General features: G+C 28.1%; 1 protein-coding gene across 1 annotated transcript in view; it reads left to right on the top strand.

Annotated features, from left to right (window-relative positions):
- Vps50 (vacuolar protein sorting 50) overlaps positions 1-14,509 on the top strand; it is a 45,141-nt gene that overhangs the window by 25,685 nt on the left and 4,947 nt on the right. The window contains exons 11-21 of the mRNA XM_016061034.5: positions 608-743; positions 904-1,084; positions 3,630-3,728; positions 3,816-3,906; positions 6,676-6,837; positions 8,703-8,815; positions 8,897-8,988; positions 10,432-10,523; positions 12,175-12,201; positions 12,283-12,399; positions 13,422-13,519. Of these exons, the coding sequence (XP_015916520.1) occupies positions 608-743; positions 904-1,084; positions 3,630-3,728; positions 3,816-3,906; positions 6,676-6,837; positions 8,703-8,815; positions 8,897-8,988; positions 10,432-10,523; positions 12,175-12,201; positions 12,283-12,399; positions 13,422-13,519 (1,208 nt within the window). The remainder of the gene's footprint in view (positions 1-607; positions 744-903; positions 1,085-3,629; positions 3,729-3,815; positions 3,907-6,675; positions 6,838-8,702; positions 8,816-8,896; positions 8,989-10,431; positions 10,524-12,174; positions 12,202-12,282; positions 12,400-13,421; positions 13,520-14,509) is intronic.

Genomic DNA, 14,509 nt, shown 5'->3' on the forward strand with positions numbered 1-14,509 from the left:
TATGCTGCTTTTTTTTTTATTTGTTTGAAAAATTCTTCTTCTTATGTTTACCTACAAAAAAATAATTTTTTTTTGTACTTTAAATATTTCATTATATTACCTTGAAATTTATAATTCTGTATCTACCTGTAAAATTAAAATTTTGTGAAATATTTTTGTAAAAAATGTTTTCCCTTCCCCTTATTCGAGATTTTTTTACTTAGTTAATTTTTTTTAATGCTATGTCTGTAATTAATTATGAATTCATTTTTAATTTTATAAATAATTTTTCAGCATAAAATTTAAAAAAAACAAAAATTTTATTTTTATTTAATTTTTAAGCTTTACATAATTCAGTAAATACTTTTAAAATTTTCTAGAATTCTGATACTGAAAATACTAACTCTCTTGTTTTCTGTCTAACAATCCTGTTTTTTCTATCAATCCGGTCAAAAAGCTATTACATTTTATTGAAATTATCTCTTAATAATTTTGTGTAGTCTAGACATTAGATAATTATTTATTATGAAGTACAATGTCTTTTTTTAAAAACTTTTATTTGTTTGTTATTGCCTTTGTCTCCGTTGCATTTTAAAACAAGTTTCTATTTTATGTGATCTGTTTTCAGTTAGTAGAACCTGATAGTTTTACTGCTTGCCTAGAAAATCTGTGCAAAGCATTGTGGAACATCATGTACAGTTACTGGTGTATCTTAGAATGGCATGAAATAGATGAAGCAAATAAGAAAAGTTTGGAAGATTCAGGTACTACTTTTGGATACTCTTATCTAAATCAGTTCTCAGTTTGTGGGTACATTTTACAGCAAGCCGCATAGCAATAAAATAGCTCTCTGCATCTATAAATAAATTGAATTGATTGTTATTACTGTTCTTGATTATTTTAATGGAGGATTTCTGTTGATAGGGACCACCACTACTACACCTGATGAAAGTATAGACTGCAGCTACATAAAACAGAAGCTGGAACATGGCCGTATCAGAATTTGGCAGGATGTCCAACAAAAAGTCAAAGGATTCCTCCTAGCTTCAGATCTCTCTTCTTTCAAGTTTGACGAATTCATTCATATTCTAGCTTTGATTCAAAGGTTTTTTTATTCTTCTTTATTTAGTTTACATACTATAGAAACTTATTCTAAACATGCCTTAGAGATAAGCTAGAGTTTATTGCTAATGAATGGTCTGTCAAACTTTTTGAATATTGCTTATTTTTTATTCCACTATTTATGCCTTAAACTATTTAAAAGTGAAATCTTATGGTCAGGGTTGACATGTCATCTAGAAGAAACCTATTTCTTCCAAGACACTGGATGAAATGGAAGAAACTTAAATGGCCAATACAATTGTTTAGAAAGAATTGTTAAAAGAGTAATTTAAATTTGAAAAAATTAAATTTATTATAAAAACAATAAGAAAAATTAAACTTTTCACATTTACTTTTTAAAAAAAAACTTTTTTCATATTGGTTAAGAGTTGGTTTGAGTATTCATTCTTAATAGTGTTTGAGTTTAAAAATTAATATACTATTTGGTAATTTGAATCCATTATGTGATTCATAGTAGGAGAGTAAATGTTTAATATGTGATTTATTAATTTAGTGTTATTAATAACATTTTCATAGTTCTTTATGTTATTATAAAATTAGGTTTTACTATACTTATTTACCTGAAATATTAAAAAACTGCAAATAGTTTAATTCAAAAAATTCTTTAATTTTATATTTCTAATTGCTGCTTTTCAGTTATTACTTAATTAAAAATTTATATATTTTATAACTTAGAGTGATTTCACTAGAGTTTGGAAACTATGATCTAGGACTTTCAAATTTCTGAGAGGAGTGGTGTCTTTATTTAAAATAATGTTAATCATTTAAAACATTCTAAATTTTCAAAAATTACAAAATTCTATGTAAAATAAAATAAATTTGGATTTTAAACAGTTTCTTAAAAATTAAAAACAAGTAAATTAGTGGAACGAGGAGGGGACTTAGTTTCCAAGTTAGGAAAAAAATACAATATTGAACAAACGATAAATTCTCTACCTTTTTGCCAATCTATGAGTATGAGCATTTGTAAGGATTCCATCTATTTATAGGCAAAACAAGAAAAAAAATTATGTTTGGCAACAAGTTTTTAGTTTGATATAACATTTGCCTCTAGGAAAAGCACCAGTATAATTTGAGTGCCAGTATTTTAATTTTCTTCTAAGAATTATACATCCCATATGACACATCAAAACTTTTTCGCGTCCCGACTATCATTTTTATCGTATTTAGTAATGTATAGCATGTAAGGAGAAGCGTATTAATGTTATTATGTAAACTGTACCTCAATTTTAAGTTGTTTAAAACTAGCATTTAAATATTTTTTTAAAGGTTTCATTTATTTCTTCCACTTTGTGTTAAAAACAATTTATTTTTTACAGAATAGTTTTTTCCACTTTGGAAGGAACTTGAAATCCTTTTTATGGTTTTCTTGCACAAGCTTAGTATTTTTATTACATTATTGCTTATTTCCATCCGTGTCCAGACTAGCCAGGTCTAGAGGTCCCCCAAACAGAGAGAAAAAAATTATAATTTTGAGGTGAAAAAGATTTTTCAGATCTTTAATTCCTTTATAGCGACACTCATTGGCAAAAAAATTAGCTTGCCTAGAAAGAGTTGTTAAATTGAAGCAAAATTTTACATCTGTTGATGTAAATAAGTGATTTGAAAATCAAATCGAAATTATCATTTATTGCAGGAAAAAATAAATAAATGAATGGAGGTTACCTGCTATAATTATGGAGGTTAATAAATAGAGTTACCAATTTAATAAATGGTGGTTACCCCCTCGGACCTGTTTTGGATTGGATGCAGAGTTATTTAAGCACAGTGATGAAGAAACAATAAGACTGTGTACTTGCAATTTGAACAATAATTTATTATGAACTAAATATGAAGATTACTATTATGCAAGTGACTGTGACAAGGAGAAAAAATGCATACGCGCCAAAGCATGCAGGTCACTAGGAAACCTTACAATATCTTGGGAAGAGTAAACAACCTAGAACAAGGCAGTTTGACGAAATAATCAATAATATAAACATTAGCAAACACAACATCCATGCTGTTTATACATTGAATGTATTATGTATAACACATGTATTTGGCCCACTATAGTCTTTTATGGCTCTTGTGCCATAGAACATTTAACTAACATTAGCCAACCAATTCAGGTAATTTTTTTTAAAAATTAACATTTTTTTCATAGTCAATACTTTTGGTCACTGCTTGTTATGGTAATGAAAATTTTAACGGTCAATTAATATACAAGGTTTGCCTGGGCCAATTACGTGTATGAAGAGTGAAGGGGTTCAATGAGATGTATGCAATAGAGACTTTACTTGTGATTCTTTTAATTTTGTGTGAAGATTTATTTATTAGTAATTTGTTAATAATAGGTACTTAATGTTTTACTAATTGAATGGAGAAATAAAGTTATGAATTGAAATCTAATCATATTTTTATTTTAAATCTTGATTTAAGGCTTGAGTTTTGATATTAGTTACAAAATGCGCTTTAAGTTAAAGTGTTAGAAACATAAATAATTAATATATTTTTTATTTTCTTAATGTTGTTTATAATACGCGCAGGCTCATGGATGTTGGAGAAGATTTTTGTGGAAGTAGATCGGAAGAGTTGCAAGAATCTGTGCGCAAACAATCCGTCAATTATTTTCGAAACTATCACAGGTAAAATAATTATATTTTTAACGATTGTTAATCATTTACTTATATTACGGAAAAAATTAAGTCAAAGTCTTCTTTATTTGTTTCCAGAGGTTTCATGGAAGAATTACGCACATTTCTGGAAAATGAGAGCTGGGAAATCTGTCCTGTCCATTCTGCTTTCTCTGCTGTTCATTTACAGGTATATAAGCAAACATTGAAAGATTCTATCTCTCTCTCTTATGAGCTCCCTATTATTGTCTTTCTTAACATAATTGTGTTTATCTAATTATGCAATTGTGCTTATGTAAAATTATACGTCTGCAGCTCTATTAGTTTTTTCTATCTTTAAAATCAAGCTATCAATAGCTAGCTTGCTAGTACATTTACCTGTGTAAGTAAGAAATAATGTTTCTGAAATATTTCATTTGCCTAACATTTTATTTTATAACTGGTGATGATCAGCTGACCCAATTTGAATTTTACTCCTGGATCAAGCATTCAGGGAAACTAGCCTTTATGGAGGACTTTTTGATGGGATTAGCCGTCATTTGCATTATGTGCAGAGGCAAACCACCAAAACTTTCCGCTGTTATCCCAACAACAACAGGATTCTAACCTGTTATGCATCTACCACTGAGGATATTTTATGTTAGCACTGTGATCGGTGCAAGCCGAGAGCAGAATTTGTATCAAACAGCCTCCAAAACAGAATTTGTATACTCTGCCTGACTTTTGCAAAATTCCATTCTTTCACCATAACTAGAATGACTTTCTTGGTGGGATATTGAAAGAAAACACAAATAATTAAGATCAAAAGGAAAAAACTTCTTTGAAAAAAACGCGCTAAAAAGCAGCAGAAATTTCAGAAAAAAGTATCAATACAAAACAAATGAAATAAAACAAAAATACGACCACCGAAGCCGACGTCTTCAGGGGGTACCGGCCCCGGTAGCCATTAAAAACAAAACCATTTCTATTTGAGGGAGAAGCAAAAGCTTAAAATATCTCCCTCAGTACCCCGATGGTTTTGTATAGAGGTCCAGGAAAAACAAGATACATTCAAAAGAATAAACAAATTACGAAAAGAAAATCAATAAAAATCATCAGAAAATTAAAAACTCACAGTCACAGGTCAAGAATCAACTTCAAAAGCGGAGGAAAAGAAAACACTAAAAACTGAAAAACAACGCCCCCTATAATAATGCGCAGTAAAAGTTTAAAAATGATATGAAAAGGTCAGGAGAAGGAGATACGTAGATAAATTAATAGAATGCTTAACTGGGGCTGCTCAGTTAAGACTGGAATTGCGCCCTGTTAAAAGAAAAAATATAAAAAAAAAAACCTAAAAACCATCAATCATTTTTTTAATTAAAAAATTAACATTACAAAAATTAAAAGGAAAATCATTTTTACTCAAATTATTTAAAAAATTATCCACAGCTTCTCGAAAACTTTCAACATTATTACAAATTTTCTTGATCCTAACTAATTGCGAAAAAACAAGATTTTTGAATATTTTACTACACAAATTAGTTTTAAAGTTGCAGAAAAAAATAACATTAAAATTAAAGGCTTTTCTTTTATCAAACACACCAATTTTAATAAAATTGTTAACAATATCAATTTTAAAATCTAAATATTCAATATTAAAGCAATTTTCATTAGTTTTTATCAGGACCAAATCACCAGGATAAATTGTATAAATAAAATTAAAATCGTCACAATTAAACAAAATCAAATCATCAATATATCGGAAAGCATTAAGTACTTTATGTTCAAGAAATTTAGCCTCAAAAAAGTGCAAAAAAATGTTGGCAAAAGCCCCAGAAAAGGAATTACCTTGTGGAATTCCAATAATTTGTTTATAAAAATCTAAACCATTAAAAAGAACATTCTCAAAAAGATTAAACTTGCATAAATCTAACCAGTTAAACCTATCAATTTTTTCATCAAATAAATACTTGTCATAAATACCTTCACAAATCTCAATAATTTTTTCATGTGGTATGCTGGTATACAAATTTTCAAAATCAAAAGTGTTAATGCTGGAAATATCATTACTATTAATAAAATCCAAAACTTCAACATTACTATCAATAATAATATTTTTTTCTTTTTTAATTTTAAGCAAAATAATTTTTAAAAAACAAAAAAACCTTTTACTAATATCAGAATTATAACTATTAGTACCACATGCTATAAACCTAAATTTAATTGGATTTTTATGAAATTTAACTATTGGAAATAAATATGGAAATGTAATCCTATTTAATTTAAATTTTAATTTTTTACTAAATGCAATAATTCTTTTTTCAATAACTTTTTTATCTTCTTTTAACTTTAAATAGGTATTATTTGCATTATATTCTCCAATAATCAATTTTTTAAAAAAATATTTACACATAATACAAAAATTATTTGAAGCTTTATCTACAACAGTAACAATGAATTTATCCTTAAGATTTTTAATTTTTCTAGATAAATCATAATCAATAAAAGTACCTTTAGGAAAAGAACTAAAACTGGTATTAAATAAATTAAATCTAACCCTTTCAATAATTTTAGCCTTCCACTCAGAAAAACCCTCAACAGGCCAATGATATTTTCTGGAAATTTTTGCAATAAAAAAATCTAGATCTTTTTTAATGGATAAAATAAAATCTTCTTTTTTCATCTTAACAATTAAAAATAAATTTAAAGCTAAGTTGCAAAGAATAATAAAACTGCCTAGCACTTTTCATGATTTAGAAATGAAATAAAAAAACAAATGTTTTGCTCTAAAAATAATTAAAAAAGTCTTCACACTTTTCTAGTCTATAGAAATGAAAATAAAAAAAACATGTAGATCAGGATAATACTTTGTTTTTTAAATAAAGAAAATGTGTATTTGTTTTAAAGTGTACAATTATGTATTAAGTTAATTATACCATTGTAGCTACAGTTTTCATACATAATAATATCTTTTAAGGAATTTTATTTCCTGCGTCACAATAAATCATTTTCCTCTTCGCCTGAGAAGTCTTGCAGTCCAGTGAAGCATCAGAGTTTCTTCTTAAAAAATCCCACTAAAAACCCTTTTGAAGAAAGGTTTCATGAAAATGATACTGAGGACATATTTTGTTTGAAGGAGGTAAAGACATTTTCTTATTTGTATGCATTGTAAAAACCATTTAATTATTTTTTTGAATTATATTTTACTGCTAAATCAAATAATTTATGTTAAATTTGCAAAATTTATTTATCTAATTGTCATATTAGTTTTTCTAACTAGGTTTAAATTATTGTGCAGTTTGAGTTATACATTTTAATTTTTGAACACATACAATGGTATTCCATCAATGTCGTCATGAGAAATTTTCCAAGAAGAAACTAAAATTTCCAAATTTTTTTTAAAAACGTAATGTGCAGAAGTGTTATAGAAACTTAATTTTTTGTAATTGCATTTGATTTGAAATTCTCAAACAAAACTTTAACCATTTAAAATAAGGTTTGTCTATACGTGGATCCTTAGCGAGTGGCTTTAGTATTTTGCACCAAATATGTCTGAAACAGCATCAAGAAATGACATTGCACTCAAAACTTTTATAAAACATAAAATATTTACAGAAATAAGCAAATTTTGCAATATATAAAAAAATTACAATTTTAAAAAAAAGCTACAAAATTCAAGAAGAATGGAATTTTATCAAAAAACAAGCACCCCTTAATGCCATACAATACAATATAATGCCGTTAAGTTTATGTGTTTTCAAGCTCTAAACTGTGCTAATGAAACAACCCAAAATTGTTGTTCAAACCTAAAAAGGATAAACATAATTGTTTCATCTAATTCTAGTTGATAAAATTTTCTAATGAATTGAATTTGCCATCTGTCCAAGGTAATTTATGTCTCAGATAAAGAATAAGTGGTTTATTTTTTCAAGAGAAGAAAATTTTTTTTTAAGGGATGTCTTCTCTTTTCTTTTAACTTTCTTCTTGGTCACAAATTATGCATTATTTCAAGGGGGAAAAATCTAATTATCTAATGGGCAAAACCTGATGTAAATAGAGTGCAATTTGAAAAGTAACATTAGTAGATTGGTGCTACAATCCACAAATCGTTATACGTTTAAGTTCTAATATTTATATTAATAATATTTATATATTAATAATAGTTCATTAATATTAATAGTAGTTTATATATTAATAATAGTTTATATATTAATAATATTAATAATAGTTAATATATTAATAATAGTTCTAATATTTATATAGTTCTAATATTTAAGTTCTAATATCTATTAAGTTCTAATAATTAAATATACTTTTTCTTTTTTTACTCTTTCTTTACTCAGATTTAAAACTTATTATTGTTTGTGAAGGACATTGTAGTAATTCAGGGCATGAAATTTTCACTCGCCAGCTTGGGACTAAATATATTTACTATTAGCAAGTAAGTAACAGAGTTTGAGGACATTAGGGCTGCAATTGACGGGTAGTATTTTTCTTATTTTAATGATATTGAAAGACCTTACAAGCACCTTATTTTAAGTTATTTTTACTAAGCAATAAATGTGTCACCCATTTTTTAGTTTCCACATTTTTCCATTTTTTAATAAATTTTTTTTTAGATACCTGAAAGTTCCTTTTACTGCATTTTAATATTTTTTTAATATTTTACATGAAAATAATGGCATATGAAAGTTTTAGCCTGCCAGAAATGAAATTTCATGTCCTGCTCTAAGTAATATAACAAATGTAACTTAAGATCTTCTAAAAAAAAGGTTAGCTTTTCAAATCTGAAAGCAAATTATTACATCTTTTTAATGAATATTCAACAATTTTTTTCTATGTTTCTCAAATATAATCGTATATTTTTTAGTATTGCTTATAAATGTTATAAACAGTGTTAAACAGATATTTATTTTTTGAGGAATTGCACGATGCTTTTTGAAACTGGATTTGTATTAATTTGTACACAAGAGTATTTTTAAAACTTATGTACTTCTTTTGTAGAGTGAAACTTTAGATCGCACCCATTACAATTCAGACAGTGATGACTCTGAAATCCCAGATGAGCTTAAAAAAGACTTCATTGATGAAAACACAGAAGACATTCCAAGAAAAATGTATTTTAAACTTTTTCACATTTACTGTCAAATGTTATTTTTGATTGGATAGTATTGAAATGCAGGTGTTTGTTTCTCTAGGCAATCTAAAGTAAGCAAACACATTGGGAGTGGAAGGAAAAAACCAGTTCCTATTCTAACAAATACTGCATTGAATGTTTTGAGATCATTTGGTAAGTATAAACAATACTTCAGTATCAATAATTTTAAAATGTTCTTTTCATATTAGAGTATGAAACCTAAAAATCACTCAACCTGATTCATAGCTTTGTTATGTGCCAGTTTATATCGTAAAAGTTATTTTTAAAGCTATGTTGAATTACTATAGAGCTGCTTTACCTCAAGCTAGAACTTTTGCTAATTTAACTAAACTAAACTCAGTTGTACGCCTAATGTGCCCATCCCAGTTTTCTTGACTTTGGGTACAGAGGCAGATGTTCCAGTTGGGTGGTCAACCGAATGTAGCACCCCAGTGTTTAGTCTCCAAGCATGCTTAGTACTCCTTTTGTCGATTAATTGAAAGGCTGAGTCAACCTTGCCTGGTACGAGGGTGGAATCCTGAACTTGTGGCAAGGAAGCACGGAGTGCTACCATTCAGCCACCAGGCGTCACTTTTACTAATTGAACCTTATAAAAATGTTGGCTTTGAGTTTATTGCTTTTTTTTCTAATTAATATTTAAGGATATATATTCAGGGCCAGGATAGCCTGGTTTGTAGGACGCTTTGCTCATGTTTGTTAGATCATGAGTTCAAATCCCGCTGGCCGAAAAATCTTCGTGTAATAAATGGCGACTGGTTGTCTCCGTGTAATAAGTGGCGACTGGAGTTAGTCCAAAGAATGCCCGTGAATTAAATGGTGACTGGTGCACGTTGAATTTCTCGGAGTCACTAAGTCCTTCAAGTTCCCATAACAAATCAATATATCTGGGGATACTGAATTGAAGATTGATCGTTCTCTGGTTCAGGTCAGAATTAGGATCTGTGGATGAATAAATGGAGTATGAATGAGTCCTCCCTGTAAAACAGGCTGTGATGTGTGTGTGGCTGAAATCGTATTCTTGCCCCCCAATGCTGATAGTCGCACATCAACATTCTTAAAGCTTGTCACCGTGGCAAAAGCAGAACACTGTGTTTTCATCATTAATATTCAAACCATATTTGCATGAATTCTCTCCAACAACAAAAAATCTTTTTTTCTGTGTGAGATAATCATGCATGAATGTTATGCTTCAGAATTATAGCGTTCCTCTGCTAATAGCTAGAGATTCCTTTCTAAAGTCTAATTAATCGCCACCTTCTTTTGAATATTTTCATTTTGACTGTTAAGAAAAATATCCATTAGCTTGACTTTTTCCACTTTAGTCTGGGTCATCTGTGTCCTTAAGGGTGAAAGACAATCTACAAAGCTAAATAAAACCTCTTGAATAACAGTATATACATCCCTCCTTGCTGTAATAGCTTTGAACTTTCAAGCATTTTTAGCATTATTTTTTTATTTTTTGTATTGGAAAGACTTAGCAAACTGGTATTTCATTTCATTGAAAACCTTTTTTTTAAATTTTGTATTTATGAAAAAATGTAAATTTTATATTAATGAAACTGTCTTTGTATTAAGGAAAGTACATGCAGATGATGAGTGTGTTAAAGCCTATTGCTTTTGATGTGTTGCTATGTATGACTCACCTATTTGACTACTATATGTATTCAGTAAGTACACCATTTATTGTTTAGTGTGTATACTACTATATAGCATTTGTAAGTTTTAAAAAATACTTATTTCTATGCAGTAATTTTTTCCTTTTGTTATTTTAAATAACCTCTTCTTATTTAAAAAAATATTGAGTGACCTTTTGTGTGCTATAACTCCTGTTAAATGATATAAATTATCTTATGTGTAATGTTTTAGTAATAAAACTGATACATAATAATGAATAGAGTACTGAAAAATCTGAATATTTTTTAAAAGGTAGTTCGCTAAAACATAGTCATAAAACAGTTATTAAATAACTTTTGATATCTGATCATATCAGAAATATTTTGTTGTGAAAAATGAAGCTCTGAAAATTTTTTAAAAATTGGTTTGGATGTCTTTTTTCTTATAATGTTTTAATAATTAAAATATTCTATCCACATTAAGTAGATTTTTTAAAATTATTGTTTATTCTTATAGTTGATTGTGGACAGTATGTATAATTTTCAAAATCATTTTCAAATGAAAGAGCTTAAAAAACCATAGTGGAAAATGCCACTTAAATTGCATTTAAGCAATTGAATTATTTTTAAAATGCTTTTTAAATTGTGATGACGTTACTCACAAAAAAAATGGCCAGTTGCTGACGATCTTTGCCTGTGACGTCGCTCTGTGTAAAACATTCTAGCAAGCGCCTACTATCAGTATTGTTTAAATCTACCTTGATCGTTGTTAATGCAGATTTATTTTAAATTTAGCGATGGAAGATTCTGAAAAGCTTAAGCAGCGTAGTTATAAATAGTGTATAGTGCCCTGTTGTTCAAGTGTTACTATCAAAACTCCTTTTTTGCGTGCCCATAGTAGAGCGTGTTCAAAAAATATGGCGTGCAGAGCAGTCATGAAGAGAGGTAACCTATCACATAGTCACCATAATTTTCACGACCTGACCTGAAGAATGATTAGCAGAGTGTATATCAGTAATTTACAATTATCTATGAATAGGATAACAATTCAGTTTAATTCATTTTAAAGCTGATTATGAATTTAAAATATGGATCATTTTCATAATTCAATGTTATTTAAAATCTAAAAAAAGAAGTATTAAGAATGTGCAGTTTTTAAAAGAAATGGGCATGTTTACTTTTTTTTAAATTTAAATATTATTAAAGTGTAATATTTTCATGATTTATTTTTAATAATATTTCAATTTTAGATATTTTAATAATAACTCATTATAATCTGTAGCTCTTAAAATATTTCATTTATAAAATTTGATTCATATAAAATTAATAAAGAAGCAAAAGTTTATTTTTTTTTTTTTGAAAAAGAAAGAAAAAAAATGAATAAATTATTTGTAAACTAGCAGCAAATTAATGAACGATATTAAATGGATATCGAAAATAACACAGGACGAGTGAAAGTAGAGCAATGCTTTGTGTAGAGTGTTGTCACACGAAACCATGTCTTGTTTGATTTAAATTCAGTTACAATTGCTTTTTACTTTTAAATTTGACATTTTTGCAAATTTTTAAGTGCATTTTCCATTTTTTTTAAAGATTGATTTAAATAATATAAACGATTTTTCATAGTTTTTGGGACATAATGCATATTCCCCATTGTTTGTATTTTTTGAATGATACAACTACTTATTCCACATTCCTTTTTTAGGTATATATTTTCTTTGCCAAAGAAGTGGTTCGTATGTACACATTTTAACATAAAATTTAATACTTTATGAGATAAGTTATTTTAATAACATGTTGCTTTGGATTTCAGAGCGATCTTAAAGAAAATATACTCAGTAACAAATTGAAAACGACTTTGAAAAGGATAAAGCGAGACAATTTAGCCTGCGAAATTGAAACTGCAGATTCATTTGAAAGTAACAATAAGGTATGTTCTTTTCCTTATTGAGTAAGGAATAAAATACTGAAAATAACTATCTCGTAGTGTTTAGTTAAAATATTTAGAACTTTGTTTGTCTCCTTTAATTTTATGAAAAAATAGTTATTGAATTTTAAAACCATTACGAAATATCGGTTAGATGAAAGTCAGTTTCATTTCTCTAAGATTTCATCTCTCTGATTCATAAAAATTAGGACATTGTGTTTAACAAATGACACTCTGTCACCAAATTATTGATCTTAATATATCTTGTCACTTGGTCTCTCACACCAACTCCAATAATTGCTTTGCAATAATTGTTGGCATAAAACATTTTTGTTCTGCAAAAGTTGAAATTATTCACTTAGTATGAATTATGAAAAACTCTGTTTGATTCTGTCCCCACATTTATGCATTTTTTTTATAATTCCATTAAGAAAGGTTAATGAATATGTGTAATCATTTTTTAAAACATTAAAACTTAAAAGTGTAATGTTGCAACAAATTTGGTGAGTTTACAACTGTAATTTAATATTTTTGCTTACCAAACAGACTGAGATATTAAATACAGACTAATGTATGGTTTTCAATTACTGACTGAAAACCACACATTGCATAATTTTATTGTTTTAAAGTATGGTGGAAAAATCCGAATAAGTTCTAAAAATTATCAAGCTCTATTTCTCTTAATCTAATAAAGCGACCCCCCCCTTATTTCCCACCATTTTTTCAAAGTAATTGGGCTGTCAAATGATACTATATCATCAAAAGCTTGTTAAATACAAAAAAAAAAATTTAAACTGCAAATTACTAAAATAAGATGGCAAAGGTAGAGCCCTCTTTAGAGCTCTGTGTCACTGAGTAATCTGTGTTGCTGTTATACTTATTTATGTTGATGCTTCTTAAAACCACAATTATGGTAATTCAGTGAAAGTTCGATCATTCAGAGAACTTCTGTTGCTTTCCTACTGTACTTTCAATACATGTAGTCAATCCTAAGGCATAATTCCTTATTTAATATCTTATTTCAGGATAAAATTCCTCCACCCAGCCTATCCCCTGCTGTCAATTTGGAGAAAGTGGAAGATCTGTTCGGCTTAGCAGAGAGAGTTGCTGCTGCTGAATCTCTGTGAGTTATCTAATTTTTGATCTATAATTTTTTTAAGTAAATTTTTTAATTGATGTACAGTGCACAAAATAAAAAAGTGATTACCCTGAATAACTTTTGATATAATGACTGGATTTTCATCTACTAAGACTTAATTTTAATGGTTCAAGGGTCTACCCTTAAATGTGGTAATTAATCAGTGCAGAAGATATTTTAATTTACGAAATCAGCCACGAAACCAGAATTTTTCTGAATAAACATGCCTCTTTGATGAATTAAAATATAGGGTATTCAGAATCTGGAAAATGGGGTTCCAATAGTTCAAACAGAAAAGTGGTTGATAGTTTTGCCCTAAGCATGAAGCATATTTTTTCATCTGAAAGAAATCATACTTTTATTTCTCATGAACTATTCAACCAATTCTCTTCAAATTTTGGTTTTATTTACCATAATTTCGCAGCGATACGCTGTTCTGGTATACATGCAGCAGAAATGAATTTCAGATGGCTGTGTGTTTTCGTTATTAGTGCTGCCAACCTCTAAAAAAATATTTTCTCTCCAATAAACACCAGTGTGAATGTCAGCAAATGTTTGGAGCACATGATATTAAATATCATTATCTTTATTTTTTTTAAACAAACTTTAAAGATTGCTTTTTTGGAAAACAATGATAGCCATTAATCTCTTTTCTTTTGCTGTTTTGAATCAATTTTTACATGTTGCAGAGCCACATGAGTTGGATGCTATAGTTCTGAATGCCATATATTCTGGATGTTCCGCATATATATTGGCATATATCGTAAATGGAACTTATTTTTTTAATTGCTACAAAAGTCATGAACTTACTCAATCACGAAAGCTATTAAAAACCACTCAGAAAATTAAATATATTTAAGACAAATCTTAATAATGCTTAATACTTGAAACTCAAAAACATTTGAAGGGTGTTATATTTTTTGAAATACTCTTGAATAAATTATCCTAGCTTTTTTAATTCTTATTTTTTATCTC

The sequence above is a fragment of the Parasteatoda tepidariorum genome, chromosome 3 (genome assembly GCF_982258835.1).
Source record: "Parasteatoda tepidariorum strain Cologne lab strain chromosome 3, Ptep-v5.0, whole genome shotgun sequence".
Taxonomy (NCBI): Eukaryota; Metazoa; Arthropoda; class Arachnida; order Araneae; family Theridiidae; genus Parasteatoda; species Parasteatoda tepidariorum.